Raw genomic sequence first — 15,660 nt, 5'->3', positions numbered from 1 at the left:
TTACTTTTTAAACTTCATTTTAGAAAGTACCAACAACAAAACAATGATAACAGTTAGACACAATTTTCTATGTAACAGGCACTGTTCTAATTACTTCACATATATTAACTCATGTAATTTTCACAACAACCCTATTACGTGGGTACTATTATTATCCTTATTTTACAGGTGAGGAAACTGAAGCACAAAGATGTCAAGCAACTCGACAAAGACATATAACTAAGAAGCAATTCTAACAAGGGTGATGTGGTTTCAGGGTCCTAAAGAGTCCATTTACCTCATCTATGTGACACTGCCACCTCCAGGGTATCCCCTATCTTTGGTTATATTCATACTCAGTGCCTATGCTGGGTGGCTCTTCACTCATCAATAGATGTAGGCATTCCCCTTGGTTTTGTTTTTCTCCTGACATCTCTCTTACCTTAAGTGAGTCCATCTATACTCATGACTTCATTATTATCTCTCTGATGGGGATTCTCAATTCTCTATCTCTAACCCTGACTCTTATCAAGGAATTTCCAGTTATCTGTTGTTATGCCACAGAAGCAGCACTCTCCAAACCATCTCTCAATTTGATCCTTAAAGTTGTTCCTCCTTTCATATCCTTCCTCCGCTCAGAGTTGTCTGGCATAAAAATCAGGTCTCAGCTAGCTCAGCATTCAGAATCATTAGCCTCCAAGTCCAACAATTAATTACCCTTCAAAAATGTCTCTCAGCTCTCCCTCCTCTCCATTGCCCCTAACGGAGTTCAGACTGATTTTCTAACTAGCTTCTCTGCCTCAGACTTTTGCCTCCCTTCCCCATGGCACTGCTCTCAATATTGTTAAAGCTCATCACTCATCATCTCCCTACTCAAAATGTTTCAGTAGGTTCACGTTACCTATAGACTAAATCCCAAACTTTTCACCATGCCATTCAAAGATCTTCCAAGTCTCATGTCCAAACAAACCCCATGCCCCAGACAGGTTTCCCAAACAGTCCTCTACTCTGGCCACACTAGACCTCTGGTTTTATTGGATCATGTCATGTACTTAGTGTTTCTGCTCATACTCTGGTGAAATTCTATTCTTCCTTCAAGGGTAAGCTCAAATGTGCCCTCTTCTGGAGCCTTCCATAATTGTAACAAACTACTGCTTCCTTTGTAGCTCCCACAACTCTGCTTACTATCATAGAACTTATTTTGTCTTGATTTTATGGCCCTTTGCCTGTTTGGTATCAGGTCTTATGTTTAAGTCTTTGATCCATTTTTAGTTAATTTGAGTGAGTGGTATAAGACAGGGATCAAATTTCATTGCTCTTTATGTGTTTATCCAGTTTTCTAATACCATTTATTGAAGAAAAAGCATTTGGGGATTCTTGGCTCCCTTGTTGAATATTAGTTGACCGTATATGCAGGGGTTTAATTCTGGGCTCTCTATTCTGTTCTGTTGGTCTATGTGTCTTATTGTATGCCAGTACTTTTATGTTTTTGTTATTATAGCTTTGTAATGTAGTTTTAAATCAGGAAGTGTGATATCTCCAGCTTTATTCTTTTTCCTCAGGATTGTTTTCGCTATTCACGGTCTTTTGCGGTTCTATAAAAATTTTAGGATTGTTTTTTCTCTTTCTGTCAAGAATGCCATTGGTATTTTGATGGGGATTGCATTAAATATATAAATGGCTTTGGATAGTATGGCCATTTTAACAATATTAATTCTTCCAATCCATGAACACAGGATGTCTTTCCGTTTGTTTTTGGTTTTGATTTTCTTCAGCAAAGTCTTGTAGTTTGTGTTGTGCAGATCTTTCACTTCCTTGCTTAAATTTATTCCTAGGTATTTTATTGCTTTTGATGCTATTGTGAATAATGGGACTTCTTTATTTCTTTTTCAGAGGTTTCATTATTAGGGTATAGAAAGGCAACAGATTTTCGTATGTTGATTTTATATCCTGCAACTTTACTGAAATCATTGATTAGTTCCAACAGTTTTTTGGTTGAATCTTTGAGATTTTCTAAATACAAAATTATGTCATCCTCAAACAGTGACAATTTTACTTCTTTTCCAATTTGGATGCTTTTTATTTCTTTGTCTTGCTTAATTGCTCTAGCTAGGACTTCAGTACTATATTGAATAAGAGCAGCGAGAGTGGGCATTCTTGTCTTGTTCCCGGTCTTAGAGGAAAAGCGTTCGATTTTTCTCCATTGAGTATAAAGTTAGCTGTGACGTTGTTGTACATGGCCTTTATTATGTTGAGGTATGTTCCTTCTATACCTAATCTGTCGAGAGTTTTTATCATAAAAGGATGTCGTATTTTATCAAATGCTTTTTCTACATCTATTGGGATAATAATATGATTTTTATCTTTAAGTCTATTAACTTACATTTATTGTTTTGTGTATGTTGAACCAGCCTTCCATCTCAGGGAAAAATTCTACTTGGTCATGGTGTACGATCATTTTAATGTGTTCTTGAATTCGATTTGCTAATATTCTGTTGAAATTTTTGCATCTATATTCATCAGGGATATTGGTCTATAGTTTTCTTTTCTTGTAGTGTCCCTATCTGGCTTTGGTATCAGGGTAATGCTGGCCTCATAGAATGAGTTTGAAAGTGTTCCTTCCTTTTCAGTTTTCTGGAAGAGTTTGAGAAGGATTGGTATTAATTCTTCTTTAAATGTTTGGTAGAATCCACCAGTGAAGCTATATGGTCCTGGGGTTTTATGGTTGGGAATTTTTTGATTACTGATGCAATCTCTTTACTTGTTATTGGTCTGTTCAGATTTTCTATTTCTTCCTGATTCAGACTTGGTAGGTTGTGTGTTTCTAGAAATTTACCCATTTCTTCTAGGTTATTTAATTTGTTGCCGTGTAATTGTTCACAGCAATCTCTTATGATCCTATGTATTTCTGTAGTATTAGTAGTAATGTCTCCTCCTTCATTTCTAATTTTATTTGAGTCTTTCCTTTTTTCTTAGTCTAGCTTAGTTAGTAAAGCTAAAAGTTTGTCAATTTTGTTTTTCTTTTCAAAAAGCCAGCCATTAGTTTCATTGATCCTGTCCATTGGTTTTTTGTTCTCTACTCCATTTACTTCTGCTCTCATCTTTTTTATTTCCTTCCTTCTGGTAACTTTGGGTTTAATTTGCTCTTTTTTTCTAGTTCCTTGATGTGCAAAGTTTGGTTGTTTACTTGAGATCTTTCCAATTTCTTAATGTCTGCATTTATTGCTATAAACTTTCTTCTCAGAACTGTCTTTGCTGCATCCCATAAATTTCAGTATGATGTATTTCCATTTTAATTTGTTTTGAGATAATTATTTCCTTTTTGATTTCTTCTTTGACATACTGGTTGTCCAGAAGTGCGTTATTTAGTTTCTACATATTTGTAGATTCTACAGCTTTCCTTTTGTTACAGATTTCTAGTTTCATACCACTGTGGTCAGAATACCTAGTTGGTATGATTTCAATCTTCTTAAATTTGCTAAGATTTATTTTGTATCCTATCATATGATCTCTATCCCGGATAATGTTCTGTGTGCGCTTGAGAAGAATGTGTATTCTGCTGCTGTTAGACATAATGTTCTATATATGTTTGTTAAGTCCATTTGGTCTAAAGTATGGTTCAATTTCAACATTTTCTTGTTGATTTTCTGTCTGGATGATCTATCCATTGCTGACAGTGGGGTATTGAATTCTCCTACTATTATTGTATTGTCTATTTCTCCCTTCAGATCTGTTAGTATTTGCTTAATATATTTAGGTGCTCTGATGTTGAGTGCATATATATCCATGATTGTTATGTCTTCTTGATGTATTGACCCCTTTATCATTACATAATGATCTCTTTGTCTCTTGTTACCACTTTTGCCTTAAGTCTATTTTGTCTGATATAAATATGGCTACTCCCACGTTGTTTTGATTTCCACTTGCAGGGCATATCTTCTTCCATCCCTTCACTTTGAGCCCACTTATGTCTTTAGATCTGAAATGAGTCTCCTGTAGGCAGTATAGTTGGGTCTTGTTTTTTTAATCCATCTAGCCACTCTGTGCCTTTGATTGGTGAATTCAGTCCATTTACATTTAGAGTGATTATTGATATGTAAGGACTTACTACTGGTCTTATCGTTTACATTCTGGTTGTTTTGCATCTATACTGTTTCTTTTCCCTCTATTTCTGCCTACCTCTGTAAGTTGGTAGTCTCCTTCTTTTACTGTTTAATGAGTCTACTCTAGATTTTTGCTTTGTGGTTACCATGAGGCTTACATAAAACCTCCCATAGAAAAAATAGTCCGTTTTATACTGACAGCAACTTACCTCCAAATTTGCCTATAAAGTCCCCACTCTTTTACTCCTTCCCTTTTACATTTTTGATGTCACAATTTACCTCTTTTTAAGCTTTGAATTTGTTAACAAATTCTAGCAGCTGTAGTTGCTTCGAATGCTCTTTTCCTTTAACCTTTGTGCTATAGTTAAGTGGTTAACACACCATTCTAATATGGGTTTACAGTTTTCTAACTCTATTTTTCCCCTTTATCGGAGTTTTGTGTACTTTTATGTTTTTGTGTTACTGACTAGCATCTGTTCATTCAGCTTGAAGAACTCCTATAGGTATTTCTTGCAAGGCAGATCTAGCAGCAATGAGCTCCCTGAGCTCTTGTTTGTCCGGGAAAGCCTTTATGTCTCCTTCATATCTGAAGGATAACTGCTGGATAAAGTATTCTTGGTTGGAAATTTTTATCTTTCAGCACTTTGCGTATGTTATTCCACTCTTTCCTGGCCCGTAGAGTTTCTGCTGAGAAATCCATTGATAGCCTAACGGGGGTTCCTTTGTAGGTTACTTTCATTTTCTCCCTGGCTGCCTTTAAGATTCTTTCTTTATAATTGATTTTTGTCAGTTTCATTATAATCATGTGTCTTGGAGAAGGTCTTTTTGCATTGAGATGATAGGGTGTTCGATTAGCCGTGTGAACTTTTATGTCTAATTCCTTTCCTAGATTTGGGAAGTTCTCAGCATTATTTCCTTAAATAAATTGTCTGCCACATTTCTCTTCACCTTCTAGTATACCAGTTATTCTTATATTTGCCTTTCTGATAGAATCTCATAGCTCTCATAAGGTTTCTTCACTTTTTAAAAATCTAACTTCCCTATCCTCTTCTAACAGAATTATTTCTATATTCTTACCTTCCAAGTCATTTATTCTTTCTTCCATCTGGTTTGCCCTGTTACCTATGCTCTCTACTGCATTCTTCATCTCATTTATTGAATTCTTCAGCTCCAGAATTTCTGTTTGGTTGTTTTTTATAATTTCTATCTCTTTGGTAAAGAACTCCTTCTGTTCATTAATTTTATTCATGATTTTATTGAATTGCTTTTTTGAGTTTTCTTGTAGCTCATTGAATTTCTTCATAATGGCTATTTTGAATTCTTTGTCAGTTAGAAACAATATTCATTCCTTTGAGTTTGGTTGCTGAATTATGGCTTTTTTTTGTGATACCGTATTTCTTTGATTTTTGTAGTGTAAATGATACCTCTGCTTTTGCATTTGAAGTAGAAGACACCTTCCTTAGTTAAGAATTTATGTTTACTTTGTTTCTTACAATTCAAGAGGCTACATTTATGCCAGACATACAGAGGCTCTACATCAAGGCTCAGCAAGCTACAGCCTGCAAGCCAAATCTGGCCAGATACCTATTTTCTTTTTTTAAACTACCTGTGAGCTAAGAATGAGTTTTACATTTTAAATGGTTATATTTTAAGTTGGCATGCTCTGCTTCAGCAGTCTGGGGTTCACTGGTTCAGATTCTGGGCACGGGCGTACACATCACTCATCAAGCCATGCTATGGTGGCATCCTACATAGAAGAACTAGAAGGACTTACAACTAGGATATACAACTATGTACTGGGGCTTTGGGGACTAAAGAAAAGAGGAAGATTGGCAACAGATGTTAGCTCAGGGCCAATCTTCCTAAGGAAAAAAAAAAAGAAAGAAACTCCTTGAGTCTGCTGCTGCTGCAGCAAAAAAGGTTATATTTTACATAGTTAAATACGTATATAATAGGCTCACTCTTTCCTCTTAGTCCCCTAAACCTAAATTATTTACTATCTAGCCCATAAAGAGCAAGTTTATTGATCTCTGCTTTCAGTGATGTTCTTTTCCACCAGAAAGAGTTCTTCATGCTGCTGTTAGACAGATAAGGAAGGGGATAGTCACTTCAATCTGGTCACAGATTAGGCTGAGCTGGAGTTTGGGTGTGGTTTTTGTAAAGCCTGATCCACTTCTGGTTTGTTCTTGTTCCTTGGCTGTGATTGAGAACCTGGTGGGTCTTTATTTCCTTAGCCCTAAAAGACTACAAGAGACTCAGTCCTGCCCTTTGGAAGGTTTTAAGGTTAGTTCCTTAGCTTCTCGCCCATCACATCTTCAAAATATTGCATTATTAGAGATAAAGAATGATTTTACATAAAGATGGAAAGGTCAATTCAACAGTAAGCTAGAATAATCTTCAATTGTTTGCACATAATAACACAGCTCCAAAATATGTAAAGGAAAAGTTAACAGAACTGAAAGGAGAATAAGATAAATCCACAATCATACTTGGGAATTTTAATACCTTTTTCTTAGTAACTAGTAGATAAAATAAACAAAGTTTAATAAAGACACAGAGGATTTGAACAACACAAATAACCTAGCCTAACTGACATCTGCAAAACATTAAACCAAACAAGTGCAGAACACACTTGAAACACTTGCCAAAATAGACAATACACTGGAGTATGAAGCAAATCTCAACATATATCAAAGGACTGAAATAACATAGAGAATATCCTCTGACCACAGTGGAATTAAATTAGAAACCAATGATAGAGGGATAACTAGAAAATCCCCAGATGTTTTGATATTAAGCAACGCATTCCTAAAAAAACACGTCAGTCAAAAATAAATTACAATGGAAATTGAAATATGTCTTGATAAGGAAACTGTAACATGTTAAAACTTATGGGATGCAGCTAAAGCAGTGTTCATAGAGAAAATTATAGCTCTTAATTCCTATAACAGAAAAGAAGAAAAGCAGAAAATTAGTAATTTAAGCTTCCTTCTCAAGATGTTGGAAAAGAGGAAATTAAACCCAAAGAACATACCAGGCAGGAAATAAGAATAAGTAGAAATGAATGAAATAGAGGGAAAATGTATAAGAGAAAAAAATTAACAAAACCAAAAGTTGGTTTTTCTAAAAGATTAATACATCTGCAGCCAGATTGTTAAAAAAGAAAAAAAGAGGATTTTTAGGGCAGAGAAAATACTCTATATATTACAATGATGAATATACATCATTATACATTTGTCCAAACCCATTGAATATACAGCACCAAGAGACAAATCTAAATTATGGACTTTGGGTGACTATGATGTGCTAATGTAGGTTCATCCTTGGTAAAAAACATATATCCTTCTGGTGAGTGATGTTGATAATGGGGAGGAAATGCATGTGTGGGAGAAAAAGGCATATGGGAAATCTCTGTACCTTCCTCTCAATTTTGTGGTAAACTTAAAATAATTCCAAAAGAAAAAGTCAAAAAAATTCCGTGAGAAAAGAACATCCCAATAGAAAAGTGAGCAAAGTGCGTTAACAAGCAATTCACGGAAGAGAAAACATAAATGGTCAATAAACATATGTACAGACAACAAAAATAAAACAATGAGAGATCACCAAAAAAAAATGGCACATACAAAAAAATACGGCTGACATCACACTTAATAACAACATGTTGAACGCTTTTATCCTCAGGTCAGGAGCAGGGATGTCCAATATGATCAATTTTATTCAGCATTATATGGAAGATCTTAGTACAATTAGGTAAGAACAACAGAAAAGGTATAATGATTAGAAAGGAAAATGTAAAATTATCATTATTTGTAGGTGACATTATATGTATACAGAAAATCTCAAAGAATATAGAGAGAATTAGAACTGATATTAGACTTTAGCAAGTCTGTGTGATAAAGGGTCGATATACAAAATCTATTATATTTCTCTACACTGGCAACAAAACATTAGAAAATACTATAAAACAACATGAATTGCAATTGAACAAAATTCATAAGGTGCATAGGAATAAATCTAATCAAAGTTGTACAAAACCTGTACACTAAAATCTATAAAAAAATTGCTGAGAAAAATGTAAAAAGAAATAAATGCAGGGACATATCATGTTCATAGATTAGAAAAAAACTCAGTCTCCCCAGATTGATCTAGGGGTTCAATTCAATCCCAACAAATATCTCAAGAAGATTTTTGTAGAAATTAGAAATCTGATTCTAAAAGTTATGTGGAACCGATTTTGAAGAAGAATAAAGTTGAAACTTCTCTTCATTTAAATACACCATTAAGAAAGTGAGAAGTCAAGCCACCAACCAGGAAAGGATATTTAACTTGCAACATATATATCTGACAAGGGACTCATATCCAGAATATGTAAATAACTTCTATAAATCACTAAGAAAAAGAAACTACCCAAGTGACCATAAGCACATAAAAAGGTCCTCAGCATCATTGGTTGCCATGAAATTTCAAATTAAAACCATGATAAGATACTGCTACATACCAAGCAGAATGGCTAAAATTTTAAAAAGACTGACACTAACAAGTTTTAGTGAGTATGTGGAGTAACTGAAGCAGTTAGACCGCTAGTTGAAGTGTAAATTGGTACAACCCAGTTTTGAAAACTATTTGCAAGTGTCTGCTGAAGATCAACAAATGCATATCTTATGGCCTAGTAACTCCACTCCTAGATAAATTCCCTTCAGGAATATGTACATGTTAACCAAAACACAAAAATATTCATAGCTGTACTATTTGTCAGAGCCCAAACCCAGAAACAATCCACCTATCACTAGTAGAATGGATGGATAAATAACAGTGCATTCCTACTTTCAGGAGGCTAGAAAATCCACAAACTCACAAAATAGTTCACCAATTGGCACATGATGCCTGCATTTCCATAAGTAAATTTGCCTTTTTTTGACTCAAGCTTGACAGAGGCTTTGATTCCTATTAAAATGTATCTATCTAGCATTAATCCTTAGCAATGCTCAGAAGTACACTACATGATATGGGAGAGGGTTGAGGAATTGGCGGGTGTGGAGGCTTTTCTGTGTTATGAAGGGCAGGGGAGAAAGTTGGAGAGTATCTGGGAATGGACATGCAAAAAAATACAACTAAAGGAAACATTGGAGAGGGTATCAAAGACAAACTCTGCTTGTTTCATAATTTTGCTTAAGGTACACCTTCTAGGAATACTATACAGCAATGAAAATGAAATTCTGCTACATGAAACAACATGGAAGCAGCTTATAAACATGATATTAAATGAAAAAAGTCATTTACAAAAGAATGTGTTGTACAATTCCATTTAGATGGAAACCATAAAAAGGCAAAATTAATTTATGATGTTAGAAGTTGGGGAAGTGGTTAGGGAAGGCATTATGACACAGGGAGGAGACAAAGGAGCTTTCTTTTATACTTCTAATATTAATTTCTTGATCTAGCTCACAGGATGGCAAATATTTTCTGAAAAGAGCCAGAAAGTAAATATTTCAGGCTTTTTGGGCCATACAGTCTTTGTCACAGGTACTCAACTCTGCTGTTGTAGTGCAAAAGCAACTGTAGATAATAGGTAAACAAACAGGTGATGCTATGTGCCAATAAATCTTTCCTTACAAAAACAGGCAGTGGACTGCATTCGGCCATAGTTTGCCAACCCCACATCTGTTTGAGTGTAAGTTTGTGAAAATTCAATGATCTGTACCCTTATGATTTATATACTTTTCTTACCACATATTATACTTCAATGAATAAATTTTAAAAAATATAACAAAGCAGGGAAGTCACCAAGAAAATAACAAAACGACGAGAACAGAAGTAAGCAGTTAGGATTCACTAGTCTGCCTGCAAGGCTTCTGAGATTTGTTTCTTGCTGCAAAGATAGTGCAGTGTTTGGAGCACTACCAATTCTAGCCACATAAAAGCTTCTTTTTGAGCACTCAATATACCCACATCATCGTTTATTTCCTTCTTTATGGGAGAGGAGTCCATTAAGAGACCTAAGTGGTTAGTTCTCTTAATGAATTCCCTTTATTAAGTTTTATTATTAACGCCCAACTTGATTTCTTCTCCAAGTTATATCATTCTGCCATTCTATAATTGAAACTCTAAAAACATCAGTAGATACTTAGGATGTAAGACGTCTAAGAAACATTAAGCATCAACTCTACTACTCCTTTAATTTTAAGATTTGCCCAGAAAGAATTGCTTCTTTCAGAAGTAATGCATCTTGCCCATCCCTACTGCTACTTCTACCCCAATGTTACAGAGCTTAAACATAATTTTTAGAAAAATAGAAAACCTATACATACTCAATATATCTAGTATTTTGTTAGCTTTTCTCCCCTGGGAGATAAGAATAGGAACATAATAATGATATAGATAATATGTACCAAGTGCATACTATGAGCCAGGCATTGTTCTAAGCCCTTTCCATGCATTAACTCATTTAATCCACAGAAACACCCTATGAAGTGGTTACTCATTATTATTCCCACTAGATGAGGGAATTGACACAAAGAGAGATTAAGTAATTGCCCACGTTTTCACAGTTAATAAGTGATAGGGCTGGGATTTAAACCCAGGTACTCGGTTGCCAAAGCCCATACTCTTAGACACATGCAAAGATAAATAGTTGGGTTTGATTCTAGAGAAATCTGATTCACATGCAAAGATAAATAGTTGGGTTTGATTCTAGAGAAATCTGATTCCTTAAGTGTAGCACAGCTTAAGCATTCCTAGCTTCCTGCCATCCCCCCCGCCAAGAGTAATGACTGTCCCCACTATACCCCCTGCTGATTCATATTGCAGCATCTATGACACTTTACTGCACTTGCTCTATTTGTCTGACTTTCCCCCAGTAGCCTGTGAACTCTTTGAAAGCTGGGACTGTGCCTTATTTGTTCTTGCACCTCTAGTGCCAAGCATAGTGTCTGCCTGTACAGAACATGGCTTAACAGATATCTGCTGAATGAGTGAATCAATCACACCACGAGCGATAACTCCTTTTTCTTTGGTTCACCAAGTTTTCCAACATATTTTTGTTTTCTGGTGATTTATTACAAGAGACAGGACACAATGTCATGAAGAGTTTGATGTGTCTATAGGCTTTGGGCACCATCGCTATGGATTACACTTCTTAAAGCAAGACACTCCTTCCTCTGCATTTAGCTCAAGAATCCCCGCACACTGAGGCCTGAAGATAATAGATGTGTGTTTAGTTGAAAGTAGCTAGAGATCCAGAATTTGCATTTATAATTAGTAGGATAAAGGATGAAAGGATAAAGAAAAATATTCTCATACTCATTTCTAAGTATTCATCAAAGAGTCCGTAGGCATTCATTGGCTGAAGGTTGTAGTCCTTTTCCCATTGTGGGAAACTGATTTTCCTTTCAGGCCCATGTTCTTGTCGTACTTTTCTTCTAGTCCACCAATTCTGAATTAACCTGCACAACAAGATCAATTTCTTTAAAAATACGTATAACTGTTCATAAGACTTAAGTAACAAGAAAGAGGAGAGTTTGAATATAGAACTATAGTTTTAAAAAAAATTTAGGACAGACTGTGAAGGAAATAAAGCCTTGGATTAGGAAGAAAATAACAATGGAGGCCATACTTCAAACATTTGTACTTGCAACTGAGCAGAATGATTGGTGCTGATTTTAATAATTCACGAAACTGTCTCATGTTCAGTGTTGCCTCTGAGGGTCGGATGGAGAACTGAAATCTATAAACTGATCTCCCAATACAAAGGCAACACCCAGACCTCTGGGTAGAGGAAGATTTGGCCTAGCTGGCTTAATTTAGGACCCATGAGCAGTCTTACCATGTGGGTGCTGACCTGCACATTCTGACTTGTGAAGCCTAGATCTGCAAACCCACAAAATGCTTCCTGTCTTGGCACACTGAAGCCTGCAGTTTTACAACTGGACTTGCCTGCTTTTGGCTTGAGCTCAACAGGGGCTCTGACTCCCAGTAAAATTCATCTCACACTGGTGAGGTTAGCACATTAATCCTTAGTAGTGTTCAGGAGAGCATCTTATGATATGGAACAGGGTTGGGGAAATGGAGGGCTCAGGTCTACCTGCTGTATGGGACGAGGAAAAAGTTGAGGAGTATCTGGGAGCAGAAATGTCAAAAAAAAAAGTGAAATCAAGGAAATAAGGGGATGGTATCAAAGAGAAACCCTGCCTACTTCACAATTTTGCTCTATATCCACATTACTAGAAGATAAAATGCAGTTCCCTGGATGTCTATGACCTTTTGATAAATTGTGGTTTATACATTAAAGCAGAATATAATGCTTCTAATTTTTTATTTTTTTTAGTGAATGGAAGTGATACCCTTTCTGCAATTCACATAGTGAACTGTTTAATAAGACTAGTAATAAAGATATTTCTAACAAGCTACTTGCAAGCTGCATGCAGCACAGTGTTCTTTCAGTGTTTCTTAATTTTATGCATACTTTTTTAAAAGTTTTATAGAAAACATCAAATACTTGGAATAAGGTTTATAAAAATAAATCTAAGAATAGAAAATTACTGGTATGGGTTCTGATAGCAAGCTAAGAGATTACTTTTTCAAAGTGAACCAAGTTCCAGCTAATTGTTCTAGCTGAGTGGTCCTCCCTGAAACCTGGAGTCCTCTGTGGAGACATAAGCTGACATGGAAACCAGTAGGTGTGGAATTAAAGCAGAAAGGGAAGAAGTATTGCTGATTTATGTCCCTTTAAAACTTAATTAACCAGAGCTGAGCAAACACAGCAGAATTCAAGGTTATCCTTACAAAGGTGATAGAAGATTTGTCCATTCTCATCAGCATAAGCTATTATCACTGGGTGATAATAGTTTTATTGGTTAAGATATGCTGACTTAGAAATACTCTGGCTTCTTTTCTTAATTCCTAAACTTTTCTCCTTTCCATAAGTTTCTCTTCTGTATAGTCTGAATTTAAGGTAGTTTAAAAAAATTACCATTCCTGATTTAGCACAGGAGGAGGGGAATAGAGATCTAGTTAATACGTTGTAAATAGCTAGAAACTTGCAATACTGGAGCGGAAAGGGCAGAGGCATCATTTAAAGCAGATTGCAAATAAGTATCCAATACTTAGGGGCTCCCCGAAACTTCTTAAAGAATATTCACTTTTGTTCATGCCACTTGTGCTAAATCTTCCCAAAGAGCCAATGTTTATTATTTTCATGAATAATATCTTTGAATATCTAAGTGTGAAAACTGGCTTAATTGCTGAGTCTGCATTGCCTATCTTACTTGCCACACCTAGAAAAGCCAATAATGACAATGCTGCCTCTCAACTACAGATATCTAAGGTACTTACGGATAGCCAAGTTCCATGAAATTATTCCAGGTCTGCTTTAGCACCATTATAATACCCATTTGCATACAGAGATCAATAAGGCATCCACTAGGGTGGCACTGCGAGGTAAGCAAACACAGAAATTCAAGAATCAATGGAGAGGAAGAAAGCAGGTCTGGTTTCTAATCTGCACAAAGTTGCCCTAAGGCTGTTTAACGCAAGTCTGTAGGAAACAAGGAATGATGGGAGAATACAAACCTCTTCTAGTCTCCACCGGTTTATCAGCCTCAAGTAGGCACCTGGGTGTCCTGTAAATCTTCAACACACACAGAAAAACAAACCATTAGCATCCTGTAGCTTTCAATGAATATTATATTCAGATCAGTACCTCCTCCAATGAAAATTACTGGTAAAGTAAGTATCAGATCTGAGGGAATCAGGCAACTCTCCAGAGCTCTCATAACTACAACTTCTGGAATTCTCCGGGGGCTATTTCTCTTCTGGCCTTTCTGTCTGGCTGCTGACTACAGAGGCCAGTTCTTGTTGATTGATGTGACTTTTAACACTTTCTGCTGAATGTCAAGTGCCTGCTGTGTAAGCAGCAGGTTGGATGTAAACACATCTGATCTTTTTGAATAATGATAAAACTGTTTTTTTAAAAAATTGAACTATCTGAGTAGAATTCCATGCTGAAGAAGCTAGAAACTGAGGAGAGGCCGTTCATCCATCTCATCAAAATCCAGTCCTCAGGCCTTCACTGGTTCTCATCTCCTTGGAAACACTTCCTGGTGTAAGGGAATTCATGGGACATGGCCACTAAACACGGTCCTTTCCAAATTCTGAAGTCAGCATCTAGGACAGGCTGCAGGCCACCTGCCCCCTCATGCCACCTGCTCATATAGGTGTGAGAGCCAAGGGTCTGATTCAGATGCAGATGGAGCCCCCAAGTTTTAAATCCATCTTTCACATGTACAAACAATTTTCTTCTACTTACCTCAGCAAGAAAAGGTGTGCAGGTACTTTTGAGTGGAAAAGACCATTCCCCAGCTCAAGGATGGGAAGGTAAAGGGCGAGACTGATCTCCCCTTTTTACACTTTGTATAAATCTCTCTAAAGAAGGGGCTTCCCTGTCACCCCTGGTCAGTGACCTCTGAGTACTCTGTCCCCAGCCCAGGGAGGTACGGAGATATCCAGTTCTTACCTTCCAAGGAAGAACGCGATGTAAAACGTGGAGCTGTTCAGATTGACAAACTGAAAAAGAAACATTTTCAGGGTGAAGCTGTTCTCCCACTCGGACTCTGTGCGAGGCTGTTCTGTGGACAAAAGGGGAGCAATTTGAGAGGCTGTGTGTGAGCCTCTCTCAATTCCCTCTCTCCTCCTCCCCATGCACACAGGGTGGGAGCATAGGTGTCCCAAGGAGGCCGCAGGAGGCCTCAGTTTGTCTATGGATGGGGTGTGATAGAATGGACCATCCATGGGATCCTCAAGCTGGCAGAGCAGCCCCAACAAAAATTTGGTGGAAAGTGGCTACTGACTATCTGAGGGGATAGAACATCCAGTTTGTTCTACTGTTATAGGATGCCTAGAGTAGAGACAACCAGGCTGATGGGGCCTCATTCCCAGTCCTGGCTCCCTGCAGTCGCCTTTCAGTTTCCTCTTAGTTTCTCCCTGTGGGGTAGGACCTGGTGAGGTCAGGTCTTCTCCTAGCTCGTAATAATTCCTTCGTCTTGACTTCTATTTCTGGTGTAATGCCAGGCACTACTCAGGGTGAGGGAGTCAGACTCCCATGTCAGAATGCTGAGAGTATTTGACTTTTTTGTCTGTTACCCTCAACTACCATTTTCTTTCTCAAGGACAAATACCAAGGAGATGACCTCATCTTTAGAACTTTTACTGTATATCACCATCTGTGTCTTACAATTTCCTGACCTCACTCAGGAGCCAATTCTCATCTCCTCATATTTTGATTTCCATAAAGCAAATACTCTATGAACACTGTGATATGAACCAAAATATGGATCACACCTCCACCTTGACATCTCATGTCAAATACACTTATCCTTCCCTAGGAGCTGCATCCTCACCTCAAGCAAAGTCAAAGAAAATGTATCTAATGCAATAACACTTTCTCTGTTTCCACATTCCCTGAGCTTCTAATTGCTCATTTACTATTTAAGCCCATCAATTTCTTTTCCACGAATTATAACTGAAAATGCTTCCTGGCAGCATATCTGAGAAGGGAGGGGAGAAAGAAAGAGAATCTGATTTA

At 36.9% G+C, this 15,660-nt stretch overlaps 1 protein-coding gene across 14 annotated transcripts in view; it reads right to left on the bottom strand.

Moving 5' to 3' along the window:
- The window catches only part of ANO4 (anoctamin 4), a 381,203-nt gene that overhangs the window by 21,823 nt on the left and 343,720 nt on the right, over nucleotides 1-15,660 (bottom strand). For all 14 annotated transcript variants that reach the window (XM_070254006.1, XM_070254010.1, XM_070254005.1 and 11 more), the window contains 4 exons: nucleotides 14,593-14,704; nucleotides 13,650-13,707; nucleotides 13,413-13,510; nucleotides 11,382-11,524 (listed from right to left, as the gene is read on the bottom strand). In XM_070254006.1, coding sequence (XP_070110107.1) covers nucleotides 11,382-11,524; nucleotides 13,413-13,510; nucleotides 13,650-13,707; nucleotides 14,593-14,704 — 411 coding nt within the window. The remainder of the gene's footprint in view (nucleotides 1-11,381; nucleotides 11,525-13,412; nucleotides 13,511-13,649; nucleotides 13,708-14,592; nucleotides 14,705-15,660) is intronic.

Source organism: Equus caballus, chromosome 28 (genome assembly GCF_041296265.1).
Source record: "Equus caballus isolate H_3958 breed thoroughbred chromosome 28, TB-T2T, whole genome shotgun sequence".
Taxonomy (NCBI): domain Eukaryota; kingdom Metazoa; phylum Chordata; class Mammalia; order Perissodactyla; family Equidae; genus Equus; species Equus caballus.
Note: the sequence above shows the minus strand (reverse complement) of the source record. Positions and strands in the feature narration are given on the sequence as shown.